This window comes from Cetorhinus maximus, chromosome 15 (genome assembly GCF_964194155.1).
Source record: "Cetorhinus maximus chromosome 15, sCetMax3.hap1.1, whole genome shotgun sequence".
In the NCBI taxonomy this organism is placed as follows: Eukaryota; Metazoa; Chordata; class Chondrichthyes; order Lamniformes; family Cetorhinidae; genus Cetorhinus; species Cetorhinus maximus.
The window spans coordinates 3,690,341-3,713,750 of NC_135893.1; the positions used below are offsets into that span (position 1 = coordinate 3,690,341).

The 23,410-nt window shown below is 42.1% G+C and overlaps 1 protein-coding gene across 4 annotated transcripts in view; it reads left to right on the forward strand.

Moving 5' to 3' along the window:
* The window catches only part of LOC144690360 (NAD kinase-like), a 92,281-nt gene that overhangs the window by 63,970 nt on the left and 4,901 nt on the right, over positions 1-23,410 (forward strand). For 2 of the 4 annotated variants that reach the window (XM_078557773.1, XM_078557775.1), the window contains 6 exons: positions 13,621-13,750; positions 13,998-14,103; positions 17,028-17,113; positions 18,260-18,362; positions 19,620-19,777; positions 20,942-21,041. In XM_078557773.1, the coding sequence (XP_078413899.1) occupies positions 13,621-13,750; positions 13,998-14,103; positions 17,028-17,113; positions 18,260-18,362; positions 19,620-19,777; positions 20,942-21,041 (683 nt within the window). Of the gene's footprint in view, positions 1-3,524; positions 3,835-3,864; positions 5,664-13,620; positions 13,751-13,997; positions 14,104-17,027; positions 17,114-18,259; positions 18,363-19,619; positions 19,778-20,941; positions 21,042-23,410 lie in introns of those variants that run through there. The other 2 variants (XM_078557774.1, XM_078557776.1) reach the window with 2 other exon arrangements.

Here is a 23,410-nt window from a genome sequence, read left to right on the forward strand (position 1 = left end):
TCGATCCTGCTTACAAAGGAAGCTATCGATTCCCCTAATTATAGAATCCCCTACAACTACCACTTGTCTTTTTGCTCCCCCCTCTTGAATGGCCTCCTGTGCCACGGTGCCGTGGTCAGCTGGCTCATCCTCCCTACAGCCCTGTTCCTCATCCACACAGGGAGCAAGTACCTCGTACCTGTTGGACAAGGTCAAGAGCTGAGGCTCCTCTGTTCCTGAACTCAGGATCCCTCTACCTGCCTCACTTGCAGTCACACCCTGCTGACCCTGACCACTGAACGAATTTGAGGTACTTAATCTACCTCCTGATACAAAGCGTCCAGGTAACTCTCCCCCTCCCAGATGTGCCGCAGCGTCCGGAGCTCAGACTCCAGCTCATCAATTCTGAGCCGGAGTTCCTCCAGCAACCAACACTTGCTGCAGATGTGGTCACTGTGGCTCGCAATGGGATCTGCCAGCACCCACATCATATAGCTGCAGCACATCACCTGCCCAGCCATCTTTACTTAGATAATTAATTAATTAGCTTTGCAGTGTTTTTTTTTCAAATTTGGTGCAGATTTCCTACCAACCAATCAGGTCACAGCTTTCCTGTGACGTCACTTTTTCAGTTTTGGCTACAGTTACTCTGTGCCCCGAGGTCACCGCTCCGGTTCTCCTCCCTCCGAGTCTGCTCCCTGGAGACAAGGCCGCGAATCCCCAAGGTAAGTTAGATTTATACTCACCGCTCCGGTGCTCCTCCCTCCGAGTCTGCTCCCAGGATTTACTCACCAATCAGCTGCTTTTTCTTTAGAATCCACTTTCAGAAGGCAGGTATGGTGCACTCCTGAAGGCACTGCCTCTTCCTCTCTCTTTTTTTTTAGGTTTGAGGAGGAGGGAGGGATGGAAACACTACAGCAATGCAATGTTTGGGGCTATTCCATTCTTTGACAGTAGGTCCTCCTCAATTCCCTCCTGAGTTGCGGTGGCTGCGATGACTTTCCCAGAATGCTTCAGTCACTTCTCACCAGCGCCCTCTGTTGGATGCCCTTCCTCCTGTTGCATGCAAGAGTCCTTCTCCTCGATTCCCTCCTGAGTCGCGGTGGCTGCGAGGCTACTGGTCTGCCCGAAACTCACTGGCCTTCCAGTGCAAAGAGTTGTCGATAACTGACAGTGTTGCAGACTGGCGCATTCCAAGGTCCAGGACTACGTGCTGAGGGACGCACTAAAGCTTGGGGCAGCTGCCGCAACGGCCCAATGGGGAAAGGTCGCTGTCTAAGACCTTTCTGCCACAGTGCACCGAGGGGCTGGGAAAGGTATAGACCCCTCGAGTTGTATGAACATTGTAAATATAAGTTGTATTTGTTGAGGCATCTCAGAGAGCCATATATTGTATTAAAAGAAACTGACTTGTCTTGCACTTTATGCAATGTTAAATTTGAACTGTTATGTAATGTACCTTTAAAAATTCTGAGAATAAAACATGTTTTTGGGGAAAAAAATAATTTCAGCCTCATTAGCCTTTTCACCTCTGACACCACTTCAGAGACTTGAACATGTAATGTCAGACAACACTTCAGGGCAGTACTGAGGAAATGCCGTGCTGTCGGAGGAGCTGTTTTTCATTAAAAGCTGGTGATCCAGTCATTTTACCTCATTGCTGGTGCAGGAGCATTGCTGTGTGTGAATTACCAGCATATTCCCATAAGTTATAACAGTAGCTGCAAATCAAAATAATAGATTTGCTGTGAAATGCAGTCAAATGTCCTTAGGATGAAAAGATGCTATATAAATGCAGGTTTTTGTTTTTGCTTTTCTTTTGAATTCCAGATCTGGAGGTCTGATTGGTGGATTTATGACAATCAAGAATAGCCTTTACTAGTCCTGGCCCCAAAGTGCTGAAGCCTTGCAGCGATATCTGCAAAAGGAATTAATGGACTAATCCATCATTATCAGTGCTGATCCCTGAGGAAGGATTGAACCCGCTGCAGGCACATTTGCAACGTTGCATTTCCTGCACCTGCAGCAAGGGGAAATCCTTTGCAGCACTCAGTAGCAGGGAGGATTCAGTCACGGGGTCAGTTAAGCCAATGGCACTGAGATCCAAAGAATAAAAAAAGCGCTTTTCATAATCGTAGGACACTTATATAGCGCCTCACAGCCAATGAAGTACTTTTGAAGTGTATCGTGTTGCCACATGGGAGATGCAACCAATTTGCACACAGTAAGCTCCCACAAACTGCAATGTGATAATGACCAGATCATCTGTTTTTGTGATGTTGACTGGGGGATAAATCTTGACCAGGGCACAGAGGAGAACTTCCTTGCTCTTGTCTGAAATAGTGTCATAGGATCTTTCACACGCGCCTGAGAGGGTGGATGGAGCCTCAGTTTAAGCTGTCAACCAAAACTGGGCCCCTCCAATAAAGCGGCACTTCCTCAGTAATGCACTGGAGGATCAACCTTGACTTTTTGCACTCTGGTCTCTGGAGTGGAATTTGAACCCAGACCTTCTGATTCAGAGACAAGAATGCTAGCCACAGAAACCACAGCCGACAGCTAATCACACGTAATGTTTCCATTCCCCACCTAAATGCCTGCAGCTCAGCCCTGGACACCCTGGGATTGTGTCACGAGTAAGAAGGCATTATGATGTCTGAAATGTTGAGAGATGAGTGTCTGTGCATTGCGATGAAACACTAAGGAACCACGTTGGTTCCCTATCATTGGATACTCGGCTGGAGTAACTCCTCACCTGACTTCCCCAAAGCCTATCCACCATGAGTGGAGACACCAGGAGTGTCTGGATGAGTGCAGCTCCAACAACACAAGAGGCTTAATACTGTCCAGGACAAAGCAGCCCGCTTGATTGGCACCACATCCACAAACATTCACTCCCTCCACCACTGACACACAGTAGCAGCAGTGTGTACCATCTACAAGATGCACTTCAGGAAATCGCCAAGCCTCCTTAGACAGCCCCTTCCAAACCCCCGACTGCTACCATCTAGAAGGACAAGGGCAGCAGACGCATGGGAACATCACCACCTGGAAGTTCTCCTCCAAGCCACTCACCATCCTGACTTGGAAATATATCGCCGTTCCTTCACTGTCGCTGGGTCAAAATCCTGGGACTCGCTCTCTAACAGCACTGTGGGTGTACCTACACCACATGGACTGCAGCGGCTCAAGAAGGCAGCTCACCACCACCTTCTCAAGGGCAATTAGGGATGGGCAATAAATGCTGGGCCCAGCCAGCGACACCCACATCCCATGAATGAATTTTTTAAAAAAACATCTGGATAACCAAGTTTTTTAAAAAAGTTGTTCCTGCATCAGCTTTGGCAAATCAGACCAGTTTATTTTGGGTTTTGTGCCAGCATTAAATCAATGTAGAATCCGAGAGATGTCACATACTCTGCTCCGAATTGCTGCTGTTGTGATTTGCAGATATTTTATGGTGACATTGATTTTAACTGCTGAAGTTTCACTTTTTGTTTTGCTGAATAACAATTATCTCTCACTTTATTTTCTCACCCGCCTAGAGACAGAATTATGACAAAAGTCATATCCTGTGAGATTGGATTCTTCAGTGTTGGACCAGTAAAATTCCATGTGGAATTTAGGGGGAAAAAAGCAATGGAAGGAAGGATTTCTAAAGCGACAGGGATAATGGATAGTTACTTTGCCTAATTTTCATTGAAGAGGCTACCAGAGAGGAAATGGCAGCAGGAGAAAAACCAAGAGGAAAAGTACAACGGTTAAAATGGAAAGGAAGGAGAAACTAAGCAAACTTGAGGACAAAGCCGGGGTCTGGATGGATGGATTGCACCTACAGATGCTCAAAGAAACTGGGTAGGAAATTGCTGAGTCACTAATACCCATACATAAAAATTCAACAGAAAAAGGAATAGCGCTGGAGGACTGAACAGGAAGTGTAACAAAGGGAGCTGGGGCTAATCCAGGGATCGTAATATCTTCCCTGTCATTGACATTCAAATCTTTCCTTAAAAATCAATTAAACATCCAGAAACAGAGGGTATAACAAAAAAAATAGTCAACATGTATATGAAGGTCATATTCAATCAAACTTCTAGAATTCTATGAAGAAGGAACAGAGTTAAGGTTAATGCAACACATCTGATATACATGTTCTCCAGGAAGGCCATCAATATAGGTGCCACATAAGACACTTGTGATAAAGGTCAGAGCTTGCGGACTGCGGGGCTACATAGCAGATGGTTTGAGAGATGCTGGCAAAATGGGAAATGGAGGGTCAGAGTTGAAGAAAAGCTCTTCATTGTCAGAAAATGGGAAGTGGTGTACCACAAAGATCTGTGCTACAATCAGTGTTGTTCACTACACACATACATATGTAGATACATACATAAATAATTTGGATTTAGAATTGCAGGTAAATTGCCAAATTTGCCAATGATGTCAAATTTGGGGGCAGTGAGGGCTTGGACAGTGTAGCTAATAATGTGGAGGGCTATACCAAAGTGCAGGCAGACATGCAGAGTGGGCAGACAAATGGCAAATTCAGTACAGTGAGATATGAGGTTGTTCATTTGGATAGGCAGCATGTCTGCCCTCTTGAGTCAGCAGCAACTCCATTGGCTGGGTTATGAATGGATGGCAGCCATATCCACAAAGACGTGCTCTATGGCAAGTTTGCAGTTGGCACGAGACCAACAGGTCACCCATGCCTGCAATACCGGAATGTCAGCAAACAAGACTGGGACCGGAGTCTTCGCTGCTGATTGGAGTGCCTGAAAACAAACAGGAAGGTTGTGGAAAAAAACAGGACAAAAGAAAGGACCAGATGGTGGAAGGAAAAAACATCAGTCAGCCTCGGGCCAATCCTATTCATCGGTGCCAGCTCTTAAGAGTGAAGAATACTAGGTTGAGTTTGCTGAAGTTCTGGTGTTTATTTGCCTGGTGTTCCCTCCACTGCCATTCATGAGTCGGCCTCTACAGCCACAACAGAAGCTGTTCAATCCAGAAGTGACATATACCCTGGCACAATCCATCATCTCCTTAGATGGACAGATATCAATTATAATAATAAGAGGTCACATATTCTTTGGAAGATATGAAACTAAATGGGATGCAAGAGCAGAGGGATATGGAAATATGGATACATATCAACACAAGTTGATAAGGCCAGATAGAGTGCAGGCAAAGTTATGGGAGCTCGTTATTAGAAGAATAAAATGGAAAAGCACAGAGGAGATGTTAAATTTACATAGAATGTTAGTTAGACCACACTTGGAGCACTGCATGCTGTTCTGTTCTCCATATGACAAAAAGGATATTGAAGCTTTGGTGAAAGTGCATAACAGATTCTCAAGATTGAGACGATGCAACAATCAGGAATGTTTGAGGCTGGGCACTGTTCCCTAGAAAAGAGAAGACCTGATATCTCGCTGTTCCTTCACTGTCGCTGGATCAAAATGATGGAACCCCCTAACAGCACTGGGGGTGTACCTACATCACATGGACTGTTCAAGAGGGTGGCTCACCACCACCTTCTCAAGGGCAATTAGGGATTTGCAACAAGTGCTGGCCTTGCCAGCGATGCTCAATACCATGAACAAATGTTTAAAAACTCAGTAGAAGCCTTTAAAGTTATGAATTGGGTTCAGTAAAAGGTGAATGTGGAGAAACTGTTTCCACTTTGGGTGTGTTCTGAACAAAGGGGTGTAAATCTGAAATAATCATTAACAGATAAATAATGAATTTAGGAGTCATTTATTTACAGAAAGTGGTGAGAATGTGGAAGTCACTGCCAGGTGGAGTGGGTGATCAGAAGCATTGATAGATTTATGAGGCTTGGTATGTACTTGAGAAAGAAATAGGTACGAGGATATGGGCAGGATGGGAAGAGGTAATTAGAATGGAAGCAGGTGTAAGCGGAATACAAATACTCGCATAGACCAGTTGGGCCAAATAACCATTTGCGTACTATAAACATCTCTCAATTCTATACACTTGACAGAGAGAAGCAAAGAGATGTAAGAGTGCACATAATGAGCTGTTTAATGTTGGCAGCGCTGATAGAAAGGGCCCTAAAAAGACAGAAGGGATTCTGGGCTTTTCAATGAGGGGTATTGAATAGATCCGGGAAAGGACTGATATTCGGTATGTACGTTGGTTAGGCTGCCATTGGGCGCTCGTACAGTTCTGGGCAGCTCGTTCCAGGAACGATGATGGAACCACAGGAAAGGTGCGAGTCTGTTGCCAGTTCACTCAAACAGTATCAGCAATGGGCAGTTGTACTTCCAACAAAAGACTAAATAATTGAAGCTTTTCATCAGAATAGGAAAATTAAAGGGTGATCTAATTTTGAAAGATATTGAGCATAAATAGTGAAAGAGTTTTGGTAGCTCTTGGTGAACCCTTGTCAAAGGGATTTTTGTTTTTATCTCTGTGTTTAATTGACTGCCACTTCTCTTCAAGAAATGCTTACCTTGAAGAACTTTTGTTCTACTCTCCATCAGGATTTTCGAATCTCTCTTCTGCCTCGTTCACCTTCATTGCTTTCCATTTCTCTCCTGGTGTTTGACAAGGTGTTTACTAAAACCCGCTTTCAATCACCACCTTCAATACCTCTTTGTTCTTTTGTCTGTGACATCTTTTGGTTATCTCCTCCTATCACTGGCTGCTTGTCCCAACAACACTCTCCACCCCCCCCCCCACCCCAAACCAGCTTATATTTCACCCCTTTCCTATTTTTACTTAGTTCTGTTGAAGGGTCATGAGGACTCGAAACGGCAACTGTGCTCTTCTCCGCCGATGCTGCCAGACCTGCTGAGTTTTTCCAGGTATTTCTGTTTCTGTTTTTGTTTTGGATTTCCAGCATCCACAGTTTTTTTGTTTTTATACCCATGTAGCTTAATTTGAGAAATATTGGATCATGTTTAAAAGGCCAAGAGCAGAAGTATACCCTGTCTGAATGGATTTATAGCAGTTGGAGGAGCCCCTCAGAACATAGTCACTTTCTGCTGCTGTATTGTTTTCAGACCAGCTGTTTCTGTTTCCCATCATAACTTTGGTTTTCTTTATTAGGTTTTACATTCTGTTCTGGAGGAACGAGTTATAAAAATAAGGTGCCCCACAGCTTGTTGAAAAATTTAACTCCAGGGCACACTTGCCGCTGGACTAGGCGTAAGCTGAATTATAGCTCGCAGCTAAACAAAGGTTAGTCAGGAAGCTGCAGGAGATTTCAATATTCAAAGCCCTTCAAACATTCAGCACAGACAATGGGTGAAGGAGGCCACTGTAAAACAAGTGGGTGAGCGATTGGTTAATGTTTAGAAAGATTTGACTAGGAGAAACTCTTCGATACACCTGAACCGGATGATGTATCCAGTAAGCAGGGTTTCCCCATGCCAATTGCAGTTAGGCAGTGATAAAGAGATAAAGAACACCTTTGGTCTGTCCGCAAGCATGAACTGGACCTTCCTGTCACTTGCCATTTCAACACACCATCCTTTTCTCATGCCCACATGTCCGTCCTTGGCTTGCTGCATTGTTCCAGTGAAGCCCAACGCAAACTGGAGGAACAGCACCTCATCTTCCGACTAGGCACTTTACAGCCTTCCTGACTTAACGTTGAGTTCAACAGCTTCAGATCACAAACTCTCTCCTCCATCCCCACCCCCTTTCCGATCCCCCCTTTTCCAATAATTTATTTTTTAAATATATATATTTTTTTTGGTATATATTTTTCTTTTCCCACCTATTTCTATTATTTTTAAATGTATTTCCATTCATTGTTTTATCTCCACCTTTTAGCCTATTTCGATCCCTTCCCCCCCACCCCACCCCCACTAGGGCTATCTGTACCTTGCTCGTCCTGCTTTCTACCCTTAATGTCACCATTAGCACATCCTTTAGCTAATATCATCACCGTCACCACCTCTTTGTCCTTTTGTCTATGACATCTTTGGCAATCTCTTCTTTGCCTCCACCTATCGCTGGCTCTCTATCCAGCTCTACCTGTCCCACCCCCCTCAACCAGCTTATATTTCACCTCATTTCTACTTTTCCTCAGTTCTGTTGAAGAGTCATACGGACTCAAAACGTTGACTGTGTTCCTCTCCGCAGATGCTGTCAGACCTGCTGAGTTTTTCCAGCTATTTTTGTTTTTGTTTCAGATTTCCAGCATCCGCAGTATTTTGCTTTTATATTATGTTATTGATAAAGAGAAGCTCCTTCACTTTGACCCTCATCAGTAATTGCTGAAAGCATCTCTATCAAAGAATGATATAGCACAGCCATTCAGCCCATCGTGCCTATGCTAGCTCTCAAAGCTACCCAATAAGTTAGGCATGACCCCATAACCCTGCAAATTTTCCATTTTAAGCATATCAAATTCCCTTTTGAAAGTTACAATTAAATCTGTTGCCACTGCCCTTTCAAGATGGTACATTTCAAATCATAACAATTTGCTGCATTTAAAAAGAAATCTCCTCATCCTCCACTCCTGTTTTTGTTGTATGTTCCTTTAGGATTTTCCGTCTTGGTATGTTGTTTCCTTGTTTGTTTGTGTGGATTTTACCTGCAGAGTATAAACTGAGAAAAATGGGTGTGGTGTGATATAAAAACAGAAAATGCTGGAAAAGCTCAGCAAGTCTAATGGCATCTGTAGAGAGGAAAACAGAGTTAACATTTCGATTGTATATGACTTCTTCATACGGACTCGAAACGTTAACTCTGCTTTTCTTTCCACGATTGCCATTAGACCTGCTGAGTTTTTCCAGCATTTTCTGTTTTTGTTTTAGGCTTCCAGTATCCGCATTATCTTGCTTTTATCTTGGTGTGATGTGATGTTATGTTTTATGAGGGGAGGGGTTATATGCAAATCATTGTACTCGAGTGAATAACACCAGACTTGACCTAGTTTGCTGCAGTTTTGATTTTGTTTATCTGGTTTTCCTCCACTGTCACTAGCTTTGGAAATCTATTTCAGTTGTACGAGTTTTAAAATAAATAGTTTTTAATCCTAGTTGTTGCACTTTTTCCTCCTCCCCCAACCAAACCATACTTACATTAACCTCAGAATGTACCTTTCCTGGTTGTTACCAATTTATCTTATTTCATTTCTCCTCCATGACTTATCTTCAGCCAGATGAACAATCAAGAAAAGACAGACAAGTTGTTATTGGTGGCGGATGGACAAAAGTTGAAATACTTTGGCCATGTGGCATGAAGCAATGGGATAGAAAAGATGATGCTGGAAGGAATGGTAGAGAGAACACGTCATGTGAGTAGGCAGATGGCTAGATGGAGTGACAACGTCATGGAACTAACCGGCTTGAGTTTCATAAGGGGCACCAAGAGCGACACAAGGTCGATGCAGCGGGAGGAGGAGAGTTGCCACAGCAACTCAGCCTCCCTGAGTTATCTGCACCGCCACACAAGTAATCGAGAATTGCTTCGTTTTGCTTCAAGCAGAACAGTGAGAGTAAAATGGGGGAAAAATATAGAGGGAGATATTTCTGACCCTAATAACGTGTATTGGTGTTGCAACTGGCATTGTGGTAACGGGGCTGGAGAGGTTACATTTAGGAAGGGTTGGGCATTTCAGTTAACCAGTTGGTCTCGACCCAGTAGAATGTAGCTCTTGCTTTGTCTTTGGAAAGAGCTGCAAACTTACTTGTAAAGAAACGATGACTATTGTTTTAAAAGTCAATACAAAGTAATTTGGGCTGTACATATACTAGGAGTTGAATTATGTAAGTTTTTTTTTAAAAAAGCAAACTATTTCAGCAGAACACAAGCAAGGTTCTCAAGAAAAGCTAATTTCCTGCTGTTATATAAAGTTTATTTAGGTCTTTTAGGTATTTGATAAGCTCGGGCTGTCCATTGCATTAGTCAGAGCTCAACTTGCATAACACATTGTTTTTCAAGAAGGTTGCAGAAAGTTCAGTTACATTACAATTAACTTGTCAAAACCCATAAATCAATATCATTATTTGTTTATCTTCAGTTTGATTCACGGTTAAAAATTCCAAAGCTACAAGCTCATGCATTAATTTGACCATGACGTCTGCAGATCTTTTAAATTGTAGATATTAACCAGGGACATTTCAATTCCATGCTTACTGGTGTTAGTCATGGCTCAGTGGGTTACACTCTTGCCTGTGAGTCTGAGGTTGTGGGTTCAAGTCCCACTTGAGAGAATTGAGCACAAAAATCTAGGCTGGCACTCCAGTGCAGTACTGAGGGAGTGCTGCTCTGTCAGAGGTTCTGTCTTTGGGATGAAATTTTAAACTGAGATCCCATCTTCTGCCTCTTGGGTGGACATAAAAATATTCCGCAGCACTTTTTACCCAAATATTTTGAGTATGTTTTCAGAAATAGTTTGTTTGGCTGCATTTGTTGTAGATCAGGGTCTCCAACAGTGCGTTTCTCAGTGTTCCTGTTAAAACTTGTTGCTTTTCAACCTTTAATGCAATTACATTCTGGCTGCAAGAGGTCAGATGTATCAGAACATCGCAGGCCAATTTGTCTGTGATTTTATATGTGTTGGCACATGGGGAACTACCAGCAGCACAGAGACTTTGCCTGACTTTATCAATAGTCCTGGGGCATTGAGACCAGTTGTGGGGGGGAGGCAGTGGCCTGGTGATAATGTCACTGGAATAGTAATCCAGAAGCCCAGGCTAGTGCCGTGGGGACACAGGGTTAAATCCCACCATGGCAGCTGGTGGAATTTAAGTTCAATTAATAAATCTGGAATTAAAAGCTAGTTTCAGTTATAGTGACCATGAAACCATTGTCGGTTGTCATAAAAGCTGATCTGGTTCACTAATGCCCTTTAGGGAAGGAAATCTGCTGGTCTGTCTGACTCCAGACCCACAGCAATGTGGTTGATTCTTAAATGCCCTCTGAAATGGCCTAGCAAGCTACTCAGTTGTATCAAACTGTTACGCAGCCTTAAAAAATGGAATTAACCAGACGGACCACCTGGCATTGATTTAGGCACCAGAAATGACAATGGCAAACCCAACCCTGTAGACCCTGCAACGTCCTCTTTACTAACATCAGGAAGCTTGTGCCAAAGTTGGAGAGCGATCCCACAGATCAGTCAAGCAAAAGCTTGATGTTGTCATTCTCATGGAATCATATTTTACAGACAGTATCCTAGACAGTACCAACTTTATCCCTGGATATGTCCTGTCACACTGACAGGACAGACCCAGCGTGGTATACAATCAGGAGGGAGTTGCCTTAGGAGTTCTTAATATTGACTCTGGGCCCCATGAAGTCTTATGGCATCAGGTCAAACATGGGTGAGGAAACCTCCTGCTGGTTATATAAAAGTAGGGAGGTTATGCTTCAGTTGTACAGGACACTGGTGAGACTGCATCTGGAGTGCTGTATACAGTATTAGTCTCCTTACTTAAAGAAGGATGTAAATGCATTAGAAGCAGTTCAGAGAATGTTTACTAAACCAATACCAGGAATGGGTGTGTTGCCTTATGAGGAAAGGCTGGACAGGTTAGGCTTGTATCCACTGGAGTTTAGAAGAGTAAGAGACAACTTGATTGAAACATATAAGATCCTGAGGGGTCTTGACAGGGTGGATGTGGAGAGGATGTTTCCTCTTGTGGGAGACTCTAGAACTAGGGGTCACTGTTTAAAAATAAGGTGTCATTCAGTTGAAACAGAGATGAGAAGAAATTTGTTTTTCTGAGGGTTGTGAGTCTTTGGAACTCTCTTCCTCAAAAGACAGTGGGAGCAGAGTCTTTGAATATTTTCCAGGCAGAGCTAGATAGATTCTTGATAAACAAGGGGATGAAAGGTTATTGGGGGAAGGCGGGAGATTGCGGTCAGATCAGTCATAATCTTATTGAATGGTGGAACAGGTTCAAAGGACCGAGTGGCCTACTCCTTGTAACTCCTATGTTCGTATGTACTTGGAATGGATGGATTGTCTTATGAGGAGAGATTGGACAGGCTAGGCTTGTATCCACTGGCGTTTAGAAGGGTAAGAGGGAACTTGATTGAAACCTTTAAGATCCTGAGGGGTCTTGACAGGGTGGATGTGGAGAGGATGAGAAGATCAGCCATGATCTTATTGAATGGTGGAGCAGGCTTGAGGGCAGAGTGACCTACTCCTGCTCCGAATTTGTATGTTTGTATGTGACTGGTTTATGATGGCTTCTAGCTATAGCTCGCCCAGGTTGAATATAATTGTTTAATAAGGTCACACCAAGTTTTGACTCTGTTATCTATTGATGAAAAGAAAATACTTAGCTCAAAGATGTCTTTGGACTTTGCTCCCTTGTCTCCATTATATATTAGAGCAGTACATCAGTGAATTTGAACATCACACTGGAAACCATACCTTCTGTTGCTATTGCGGCAAAAACAACCTTTAAAATTGTGGTCAGGTTCTCAGCTGAAGCTCAAGGGTGCCAAGCACCTACCAATTTGCAGGTATAAAAATAAAAAATGCTGGAAAAACCCAGCAGGTCTGGCAACATCTGCGGAGAGAGGAACAGAATTAACGTTTCGAGTCTATATGACTCTTCAGAGCTCGCATCTGAATGCGCCGAGGCAATGCCTTCTAATTTGCCAAATTCACTGATGGGAAACCAATTAGACTCTGACCTGAGCTACTGCAACTTTAGTAGTGAAGACTTAATGCCTTAACAGCAGACTAGTGTATTCTCCATTGCATTGTATAACAGCAATGTCCTCATAAAACATCATGTCAAGTGACTTACTGTGACTAGCCTTACAGGCGATCAGCTCCTATAGAAGATATATACATATACTGTTGGTGAGGTGATTGATACCTCGCTATTTATTACAATACTTCCATTAATTCCATTAAACATTCCAGATGGTTAGATTAAGGTTTCAGCAGGCCCAAAATTCAGCCCATCCTTAAATTTGTAGCCAGATGCTTTTGGGGGATTCAATATATACTAAATAACACATTAAAGACAGTGCAGTATGAGTGAACTCAAAATCATGTGGGATCTGAAGGTACATGGCATTGTGCCAAGTTGTATTCCATTGCTTTTTGTGAGATTGCTGACAAGCTGTTCAGTAGAATATATAACCAAGAGGTCATTTCTGCTGTTGGTTTGAGCATTGACCTGAATTGACATCACTACTTCAGTACAAATTTTTCATTTAATGCAAGTTCAGCATTGCATAGTCTGTATGTAATTAGGATTAAATGTACACTGATATAGGAACTTGTATTGAATTGTAGCACAGTGCTTATATCATTGATTTGCATAAGGAATGAAACGGCTATCCTCTGGTACACAGTCAGCACGAGGAGCAGTGAGGGATAGGAGATTCAAGTTTAGAGCAGGGAACAAACAGCATTATGTATAAAAAGGTCCGATTTGTGAATACACTGTAGTAATGTTCCATACTGAGAGCACTGTACAAATTAAAAGCTGCTTTATACTCTAAACAAAGTTGCTTCAAAGTTCTGGATTACTTTTGGAGTAACTAATGCAGCAAATTTCGTATCTGGTTTATCACAGCTGCTTATCTTCTCTTTACAGAACGATGGGAACTCACAGCCTCCTCCACCCCAGCCCCTTAACTGATGATTGCATCCATTAAATACAGTTAACCAAAAATTTTACTCTTTCATTCCAGGCACATTCAAGATCCAGCTAGTCAACGGCTAACGTGGAGTAAGCCTCCAAAGAGTATTCTAGTTATTAAAAAGATTCAAGATGATCGTCTGCTTCAACCATTTAAGGATCTTTGCATCTTCCTCATGGAGGTAACGTATGCCTGGGACATGCAGCATTCACTCTGTTTGAACTGCAATACTGCAGGAAGATTCCGGAATAAATCCGAGTTCAGTCTGGTAGCCAGTCAGCACCGTAAAAGATGCTGGATTGGGATCAGTGATATAATGGACTCAGCAGCTGATATAGAAACGTTGCTCAAAGCCATCTCATCTTTTGTATTGCCTCAAAAGAGAAATCTGATCCTAAATGCTCCATTTCTGTTTTATTCATGCTTAGGAGAAAGATATGATCGTTTACGTAGAGAAAAAAGTTCTTGAAGACCCCACCATAGCCAACGATGAGAGTTTTGGACCACTAAAGAAATTATGCACTTTTAGGGAAGGTAAAAGCATTGCTATCTTCAAAGCATAATTTGACAACTTCACTCATTTGGAATAAAGTTTATTTTATGAAGTGTTATTTTGCAATCTATTCCAACTCGTAATGGTGCCTAGTTAATAACCTCTACTCTCCTGGTTCAGCTGCTGAGTTGCAGAGAAATTTTTATTCCCTTTACTGCCCAAAGACGCCAGATTTTGCCAGATGTTTTAGCCACGCCTGCTAAGCAACTGCCTTGTTCCACTCTAGATTCTTACTGGGGACTTTTCCTATTTTGAGCTGTAAACTGCCATTGAACTGCGCTGCTTTAACTTTACATTTCATCCCCTTCAACTTGCTCTCATTAGCCTCTTGTTTCCTGTCCTGTAAGGGTTGCATCAGAAGCCCAGCGGCATTAACAATTTAAATTGACCATTTTTCTAAGTGAGACTGCGCTTCAAGTACTGCGTCCAGTTCCGGTTGCCAAGAAACTGTGAACGTTCACATGCTGCAGGTAGTTCGACAGTGAGCCAGAAGGGTGATCTACAATGGTAATGACCTGAGTGACGATGGAAGGGTAGATTTCTGCTGTTCAGCTTTGAATGGAAATGTCTGAAAGCTGATCTCAGAGGTGTTCAAGATTGATAAAGATACAGAAGGAGTTAAGCCAAATTTTTTGCCTAACTGCAGGAGGAGAGCTAGAGAATACCAGCTCAAATCAGTGATGGATTATCATAAAATGTTCCTTCAAATACAGAGTGACCAATGTGTAAAATAAACTTGCAGATAGAGTGGTGGAGGTAGAAACACTGGAATTTTTTGGGAAACAACTGGACACTGCAATGTGGAGCTGTTAGAATCTCTCTGCATGAATAGATTGATGACTTTACTCTTCAGTAATTATTTTATGATCTTGTAAGGTTATTGTGACTAGTTTGCTTTTAGAGAGGACAAGCCCTTTGTAGCTTCTGCCCATGAGTTATGTGTGGGCTAAAAGCACTGACTGACCAGGCAGAAGGAAGTTTAAGAAACGCTCACAAAACAATTTTTTTTGTCATGAAACTTTTCACTCTGAGCAGCTGAATTTGTACATTTTGTATTTCTGCATGGGGCCTATAGCACCTGTTAGCTTCCATTGTGTAATATTAGCACCGTCCTCCTTATGCCACTGAGTGTAACGTTACCAATGTCCCAACACATCTGAACAACAGTGCTATTAAACTTGGCAAAGATAGATTGTAGTGATACTCCAAAGTAGCCAGAGTTTCAAGTTGAATGAAAAAGAAAACACAAAGGGATATATGGGAAAATAATAAATTCCAGACCCTAACATCAAACATCTTGGGAATTCAGTTATACTAGCAATGTGTTTTATTACATATCTCCTTGTATATCCTGTAACAGCTTCACCTAGAGTTAGAGGAATCAAGTCTTAGGAGAAAAGCAGGAAACATGGCAGCCAATTTGCACACAGCAAGCTCCCACAAACAGCAATGTGATGATAACCAGATAATCTGTTTTGATGATGTTGATTGAGGGATAAATAATGATTGCCAGGATACTGGGGATAACTTCCCTGTTCTCCTTCGCAATAGTGCCATAAAATCTTTTACATCCACCTGAGATGGCAGCCAGTACTTCAGTTTAACGTCTCATCCAAAAGATGGCACATCCAACAGTGCAGCACTCCCTCAGTACTGCACTAGGAGTGTCAGCCTGGATTATTGTCCTCAACTCCTGAGAGTGTGCTACCCACTGAGCCACAGTTGACACTATGCCAAAGGGTGACTAGAAAGTTTGCAATATGTAATCATGGTTAATGTTTTCCATGAACAACTTCTGAGATGCGAAGGAATTTTTTCTCTGAGGGTAGTGATGTCTGCAATTCTCTACCTCAGAGTTATGGAGGCTGGATCACTGAAAGTATTTAAATAGGAGGTAAATAGATTTTTAAAATATCAGGGAGTTGAGGGCTATGAGGAACTGGCACAAAAGAGGAGTTAAGGCCTGGGACAGATCAGCCATAATCTTATTGAATGGCAGGGCAGTCTCGAGGGGCCGAATGGCCTACTCCTGCTCCTATTTCTTATGTCCTTATGAGAAAGGGTATACTGAACCTTTTTTTTCCCCCCCAAAACATGCAAAGTAAAAAAATTAACTTGACCATAGTTGCACTAAATACACTAATTACACAGGACTTCAGGTCATAAACTAGAGTGAAATTCCTGTATGGTACAGAGGAAGCGCTGTGTTGATCCTTTGGGTGAGGTGTTTGTCCAAGATTTCATCTGCCCCTTCCGGTGGGTTGGGTGAACATTCATCAAAGATGAGTATAGATCTGTCCCAATGACCAGATCAACATACCTCCTTCCACCAATGTTACTGAAAGAACAGAGTCATTATTCACCTGTCTGTGGAATGTTGCTGGTGCAGACTGCTTGTAGCCGTCGCTACACATCAAAACCTAACTCTTTATGCGTACTGTTTTTCTGATGTTCCAATGTGATAACACCTGATGTAAAATAATACCAATGTTCCTTTGTGTGGGTGCCAGAGCGTACATGACCTGCAGTGGGACAGGTGGTCCCCACATAAACAAGCAGAAAATAGGTTTTTGCAGCCAAGCTGTTTTCAAAGGTTGATATACTAGTTCTCAGCATTTCCAATTGTGTAAATCCCCATAACCTGGTCTACCTCCTCCTACCAGATACTTTAGATGCAGACTCAGTTTTAATGATTAGCGGAAATGTTCACTTTGGCCAAACACTTCCGTGCATTTATTATACCTGTGCGGGCAATGGACACAGCTTGTGTCACTCCATGATTCGACCCTTATTGTGTTCACCAGTCAAGTGGAAATCTTTGCTGCAAGTTATGTTTACTTGGTCATCTGCGACCTTCCGTATTAACAAGGTGGTACATAATGAAACGCTTTAAATGTCTTTATAGGCTACGATGATTTATCTGATCGGATAGACTTTATCATCTGCCTTGGAGGAGATGGCACCTTGCTTTATGCATCGTCATTATTCCAGGTAAGTCCAGTTTTATCTCTAGAAGGAGATTCATTCACTTGGATTTTGCGGTCAGTGATAGAATTTGCCACTTTAACACAAAAAGCTGTCCAAAAGAATCTAGCGATCTCTGTGAAGTGGGTCCCACTTCCCAAAGTTAATTTGAATACGATGCCAATGCCAGGATTTCCAGGCATCCAACAACATTGATGCCATCAAGCAGAGAAAGCAGTCAATCACACTGAAGTATTCTCATAGACAGCAAACCAGGAAGTAAAGTGCACTGAATTTTTCACTTCCAAATCATTTTACGAAGAACGCAATGAAATATTGGACCACATACGCATGGGATTAAGGGGGAAGATGAAATATAATAAACATTTTGTAAAAATAAAATATATTTGTAAAAAGTATATATTTTTTAAAGATTTGGAATTTTTATCATGATGGAGAAATTTGACATTCCACAAATTTTTTTCAGGGCCAGAGAAGTTGTTCATTAATAATCAGAGTTGGCATGCCTTTAAAAGCCCAGTTACATCCCATTCAACAAGGTGTAATTTTTTAATGGGCCTTTACAGCGAGACTAAGCATAAAAGGGCAAGTTCTTGTCAGTTCGGTGATTTCTAAAGTGATTGGAGTTTAGCGAACTTGTAGAGAAACACAATTTACTGTCACCAACTTGTAGATTTCATGGTTGCCTTCACATGCTTGAATTCCAGATTTTTCAGTTTCAGAGGAGTTATGATGGCAAACCCTGACAGTTTCATTGTCATTATCACTGCAAAGTTCAGGTCATTAGCTTTGCACTGTATAGCATTAGGAAGGAGGGGTGGGCAGATGAACTGGACAGTCAGTGCCCTGAAACAGTTTGCTTTTTGGAGATACTCTGTTTTTTTTTCCCAGAAGCACAGCCCTCTTGTTTTCTATAATCTACCACATTTGTGAAATGTATTCCCTCCCTGATTTACTGCATATGAAGGATCTGATAAACTGAGTAAATATGTAGCACACACGATTCCTGACCTCTGTCGCTATAGTGACAGATTAAACGAGTGTGCAATAGTAAACACAGTTTACAATATTTTCATTAAAAATGCCATTATTCTGAAGGGAGGTGCTGTTTGTTGTGAGCAAGAGGGTTTAAGTTCTGTTTTCTTTAAACAGGGTAGTGTACCACCAGTGATGGCATTTCATCTTGGATCGCTGGGCTTCCTAACACCATTTAACTTTGACACCTATCAGTCACAAGTCACACAAGTAATTGAAGGTATTTTCTCATTTCGTTGTAATACAAGGAATTGAATTTTGTAAATGGGGCAATGCAAATTGAAACTACATCTTCAGAAATGAAGCTTGAATCTAAATGAATTAATCCAAATAATCATGAAAACACTGCATACCTCCATCGTGATCTAAATTCAGAACTTGTCTATAGTGTAAATGAAGCTAGCCAAAGAATTAAAGCCTATTATTTTAATTTGCCAAATTTCATCAGGTTGAAACACTAATGGATACAGCAGTGAGCTGTGTTCAATGTGACTAACCCTGAAAGATCTCTCTCCTGTTGCAGTTCTCTCTTTGACCCGCACGTCGCTTTGAATGTAGCTTCTTGCTGAGAGTGTAGGATTGAATTCACCCTGTACATATCCAACAACAACAACTTGCATTTTCATAGCGCCTTTAATGAAATAAAACATTCCGAGGTGCTTCACGGGGTTATAAAGCAAAAATTGACACCAAGCCACATCAGGTGATATTAGGGCAGGTGACTGCAAATAGGTAGGATGTGGTGCTTTTAAAGTTTTGTAAGTCATCGGCAAACAGCAGCCAGTTAAATTCTTTTGGTGATTGTGAACCTCTCCTATATTGACCCTGCTCACTCATTCCCGGAATAAACAATCAGGGCCGAGGCTTGTTTCTTTCTCTCCTTTATTTGAGAGCAATGACCCAACACCCAACTCTTGAGCTTATTGTAATCCTGTTCGTGAAAGAAATGTAAATTAATAGGCATTTTAGCACAGTGTTCCAAAGCAGCAATTTAACCAACTGGTTTTTGTAAATGAGCAAACCATGAAAATTGTCCTCAAGCAGTCACTATCAGCAGAGTGCCAAGACTAAACTGGCGTCTTAAATAAACTCACCCATATTTGGTATAATTATATTTTTGTCCAACTCTGAAATTTGTTTTCAAAACATTGTGAATCTACTGAACATGATAGAGGCAGCAAGATGTAATTGAAAATTAATGAACACGAAATTGAGGAAGAAAAACAGCAGTGGCTCTGCTGTTAATTAATATTTTCTTGCTATAGTTGAAATTGAATGATTCATAATTATCTCACCGTGGATATGTACTGAAATGTGCTTTATTAAACACATTTCTGCAATCTATTGCTTATCTATGTCTTGTAGTCAAATTGGATCAGACTTTTTTTATTAACTGATTAAATTGCTCAGTAGACTTTGTGCCCTTTGGTAGATGGGATAATGTAAACAATTTCTCAATGCGTTAACTGTTTTTCAGGGAATGTAGCCATTATCCTGCGAAGCCGTCTCAAGGTCAAAGTGATTAAAGAAAACCGGGAAAAGAAGATTGGTCAGGAGCACGTTGTGGAGGAGAACGGACTGATTGTGGCCAAGCTCGGAGAGAATGATTTGGGGAAGCGAGCAATGCAGTACCAGGTGAGATTGATCTTGGCTGGATTGGAGGGCAGGTGTCTTGTTTAGCAATGAAGCAGGACTTGAGCAGCCACAGGCAGAGCTGCTGGAGTTGTGGGTACGAATTTGCTTTTTTTAAAAACTAAGTTACTGCATTTGGCTGCATCACACTGAGAATCAAAGGAACGTTATCCAGAGCCACTCACTTCACTCTCACTGAAGGCTTGGCAGCAACCCATTCTCACTTGTTTCGGGTACAAAAATCAGGGGTGGGGTCAGAGGAAGAGGATGAGTGACTCTCAGGCTCTATCAGATCCCTATGAAACACAGTTCCCATAGGATTATCAAGACAAAAGGTAAAATTCAGCCTGTAACTTGTCCGCGCAGGCAGCCCTGAGATTAAAGTGCAATTTTGTATCGCCCAGGATATAAAATTGTGACCGTGTATAATCGCAGATAGAATTCAATTAAATAAAAGCTACCCAGCAGATGGGGTGGGGGGGGAGGAATGAGGCAGTGTTTTGGGCTGGAGTTCCTTCAAGTTCCTCCCTCAGCCGTTTCTGGCGTCACCTGGACATTGTTTCGCCAGGTGTTTTGCTGTTGTGTCATCTCCATTCTTTGATGCCGTTGTCTGTCCGAGTTCTGTAAGGACACCTTTGGTACGTTTCAGAGTTGACTGTCCAATATGGTGGCTGAATGGTCTGCTGCCACATTTACAATGCTGTGAGATTCTAAAAGTGATTCAAAGATGCATGTTTTTAGGCAGTTTTATTTTTCTCCTGTGCAACATGTTTATTTCTTGTATGTCTTTGCTGCACTGTCCTGTAGAACCCCTACATGAAAATGTTTACACGTTCATTTTACTAACCGTCAGAAATATATAAAACTTTGCTGAGTTCTATGTAGGATTTTAGTTTTTGATAACTGGGTTTTCCTTTGCTCTCTTCCTTTCTCCTGTTCAGAACACCCCTCCACCGCCCCCTCTTCCCCCTCCACCCGCCAACTCGCCCCCCCCCGGCCAAATCCTGCTCCTGGGGTATAAGCTGTTCCCAACTCAGCGCAACTTGAATCAACTCCCTAGTCTGAGCAAAATTGTGAACAGAAGTCCGAAGGTCATTGAAATCATTGCAGCATCTAACTTCTGAAAAATGGATAACAAACTCCTTCTTCTTTTCTCCAATTGCTTAGGTCCTGAACGAGGTAGTGGTTGACAGAGGCCCTTCTTCATATCTCTCTAATGTAGATTTGTTCCTGAATGGACGGCTTATAACAACCGTTCAAGGAGATGGTAAGTTCTGACCTTAACGCAGGCTCCAAAATAACATTCTACAAATGGCCTTATTTTCGAGAATTTGTTTGAAAAATCGCCCAGTGATCGACAACTCATTTTTTACTTCCCAAACGCAAGGTGGCAGATTGATTGGGAGGTTCTGTCACTTCAGGGTAAACAGAATTTGTTTTTTATTTTTTGACATTTTATAATCGGAAATAAGACCAACTGTTTAAAGATCTTTGATATGTAGCAAATAAGGGGTCAGAATTTAGTGCTGAGATGAGAAGAAATTTCTCTGCTCAGAGGATTGTGAACCTTTTGGAATTCTCTACCCCAGAGGGCCGTGAATATTCAGTTGTTGACTATATTTAAGACTGAGATCAATAGATTTTTAGGCACAAAGGGGATCGAGGGATATGGGATAGGGCAGGAAAGCGGAGTCGAGATGGAAGATCAGCCATGATCTTACTGAATGACAGAGCAGGTTCAAAGGGGCCGAATAGCCTTACCCCTATTTATGTTCTTAAACATCTTAGTATATCCCAGAGTTGCTAACATACACTAAATACAGTGGATTCCTATCAATTTTGAGTTACCATCCAGAAAAGAAATTGAGAAATATTCCCCACTAATAATGTGATAAAATTGCTGTTAGATAAGTTATTCAGTCAACTACTTATAGTAGTACATAGTTGGTATTGAGATTATTATTCCATGAGATTTTCAATTTCTGTGTGAATATGAACCTGATGAGCACTCCTAAGGGCCCTTTGAGAGGGAGCCAAGGAGATTTACCAGAATGGTTCCAGGGATGAGGGATTTTACTGACAAGGTTAGGTTGGAGATCCTGGGGTTATTCTCCTTGGGGCAAAGGAGATTTAGGGGGAGATTTGATAGAGATTACAAGATTTTGACCGGTTAAGGTAAGGTAGACAAAGAAAAGCTGTTCCCATTAGCTGATGATACAGGAACAAGGGGGCACAGAGTTAGGGTCTTGGGCAAGAGATGCAGATGGGATGTGAGGAAGAACTTTTTTTATGCAGCAAGAGGTAATGAGCTGGAACTTGCTGCCTACGAAGGTGATGGAAGTGGCAGTGAGCAATGATTCCAGAAGGAAATTGGATGGGCACATGAGGGAAATGAACTTACAGGGCTACGGGAATAGAGCAGGGGAATGGGACTGATTGGATTGCTCTACAGAGCTGGCATGCACTTGATGGGCTGAATGGTCTCCTGTGCCATCACGACTCTATAACTTTGATGCAAAATATCAATATTGAGTACTTCCAAGGACAATTATAACATGGACTTGATCCAGATTGAAGCTTATATAATGCAACTTGACTCTAAGCAGTGTGGAATTATTTGTTTTTCATATCTGCCTTTTCCTAAGGCCCCTGATCTTTGCTTGTGGTAAAATGATGGGTAACCTCTAAGTGTTACGAAGATTGAAGTGAAATGCCTGAGACTGGTTTCCCCTTCACTTGAACCTTACAACCAATTGAGATAATAGACTTTCCTCTCAATTGTTGAATTTAAATGCAGATCAATCGCACTGTAACAGGATTGACCAAACAGCAACAGCTTGCGTTTATATGGCACCTTTTAATACAGTTATGTCCAGAGGCACCTTACAGGAGCGATATTAAAAAAAAAATCACCCAGCCACATAAGGAGATTAAGTGAGGTGACAGGGGGTAGGTTTTAAGAAGCGTCTTAAAGCAGAGGTTTAGGGAGGAAATCCCAGAACTTGGGGTCGGGCAGCTGAAGGCACGGCTAACAATGGAAATTGGGGATGATCAAAAGGCCGGAACTGAAGGAGCGCAGAGATTTTGGAGGGTTATAGGGCTGAAGGAGATGACAGAGATGGGGAGGGGTAAGGCCATGGAGGAATTTTAAAACTAGGATGAGAATTTTCAAATCGAGCAGTTGCCAGACTGGGAGCCAATGTAGGTCAATGAGCACAGGGGTCATGGGTGAACATGCCTACGTGCAAGTTAGGATCCAGACAGCAGTTTTGGATGACCTCAACTTGGTGATAGGTGAATAGTGAAGCTGGCTAGGGAAGTGTTGGCATAGTTAGGTCTAGAGGTTAAAATAAAGGCGTGGATGAGGGTTTCAACAGCCGATGAGCTGATGCAGGGGCAGAGATGCCTCATCTGTGTTGGCACCTTTTTTTTTATTCATTCATGGGATCTGAGCATCGCTGGCAAGGTCAGAATTTATTGCCCATGTGAGAAGGTGGTGGTGAGCCGCCATCTTGAACTGCCACAAAGCACCCTGTGCAGGTACATCCACAGGAGTTAGGGAGGGAATTCCAGGATTTTGACCCAGCGACAGTGAAGGAACGGTGATATAGTTCTATGTGGCTTAGAGGAGAACTT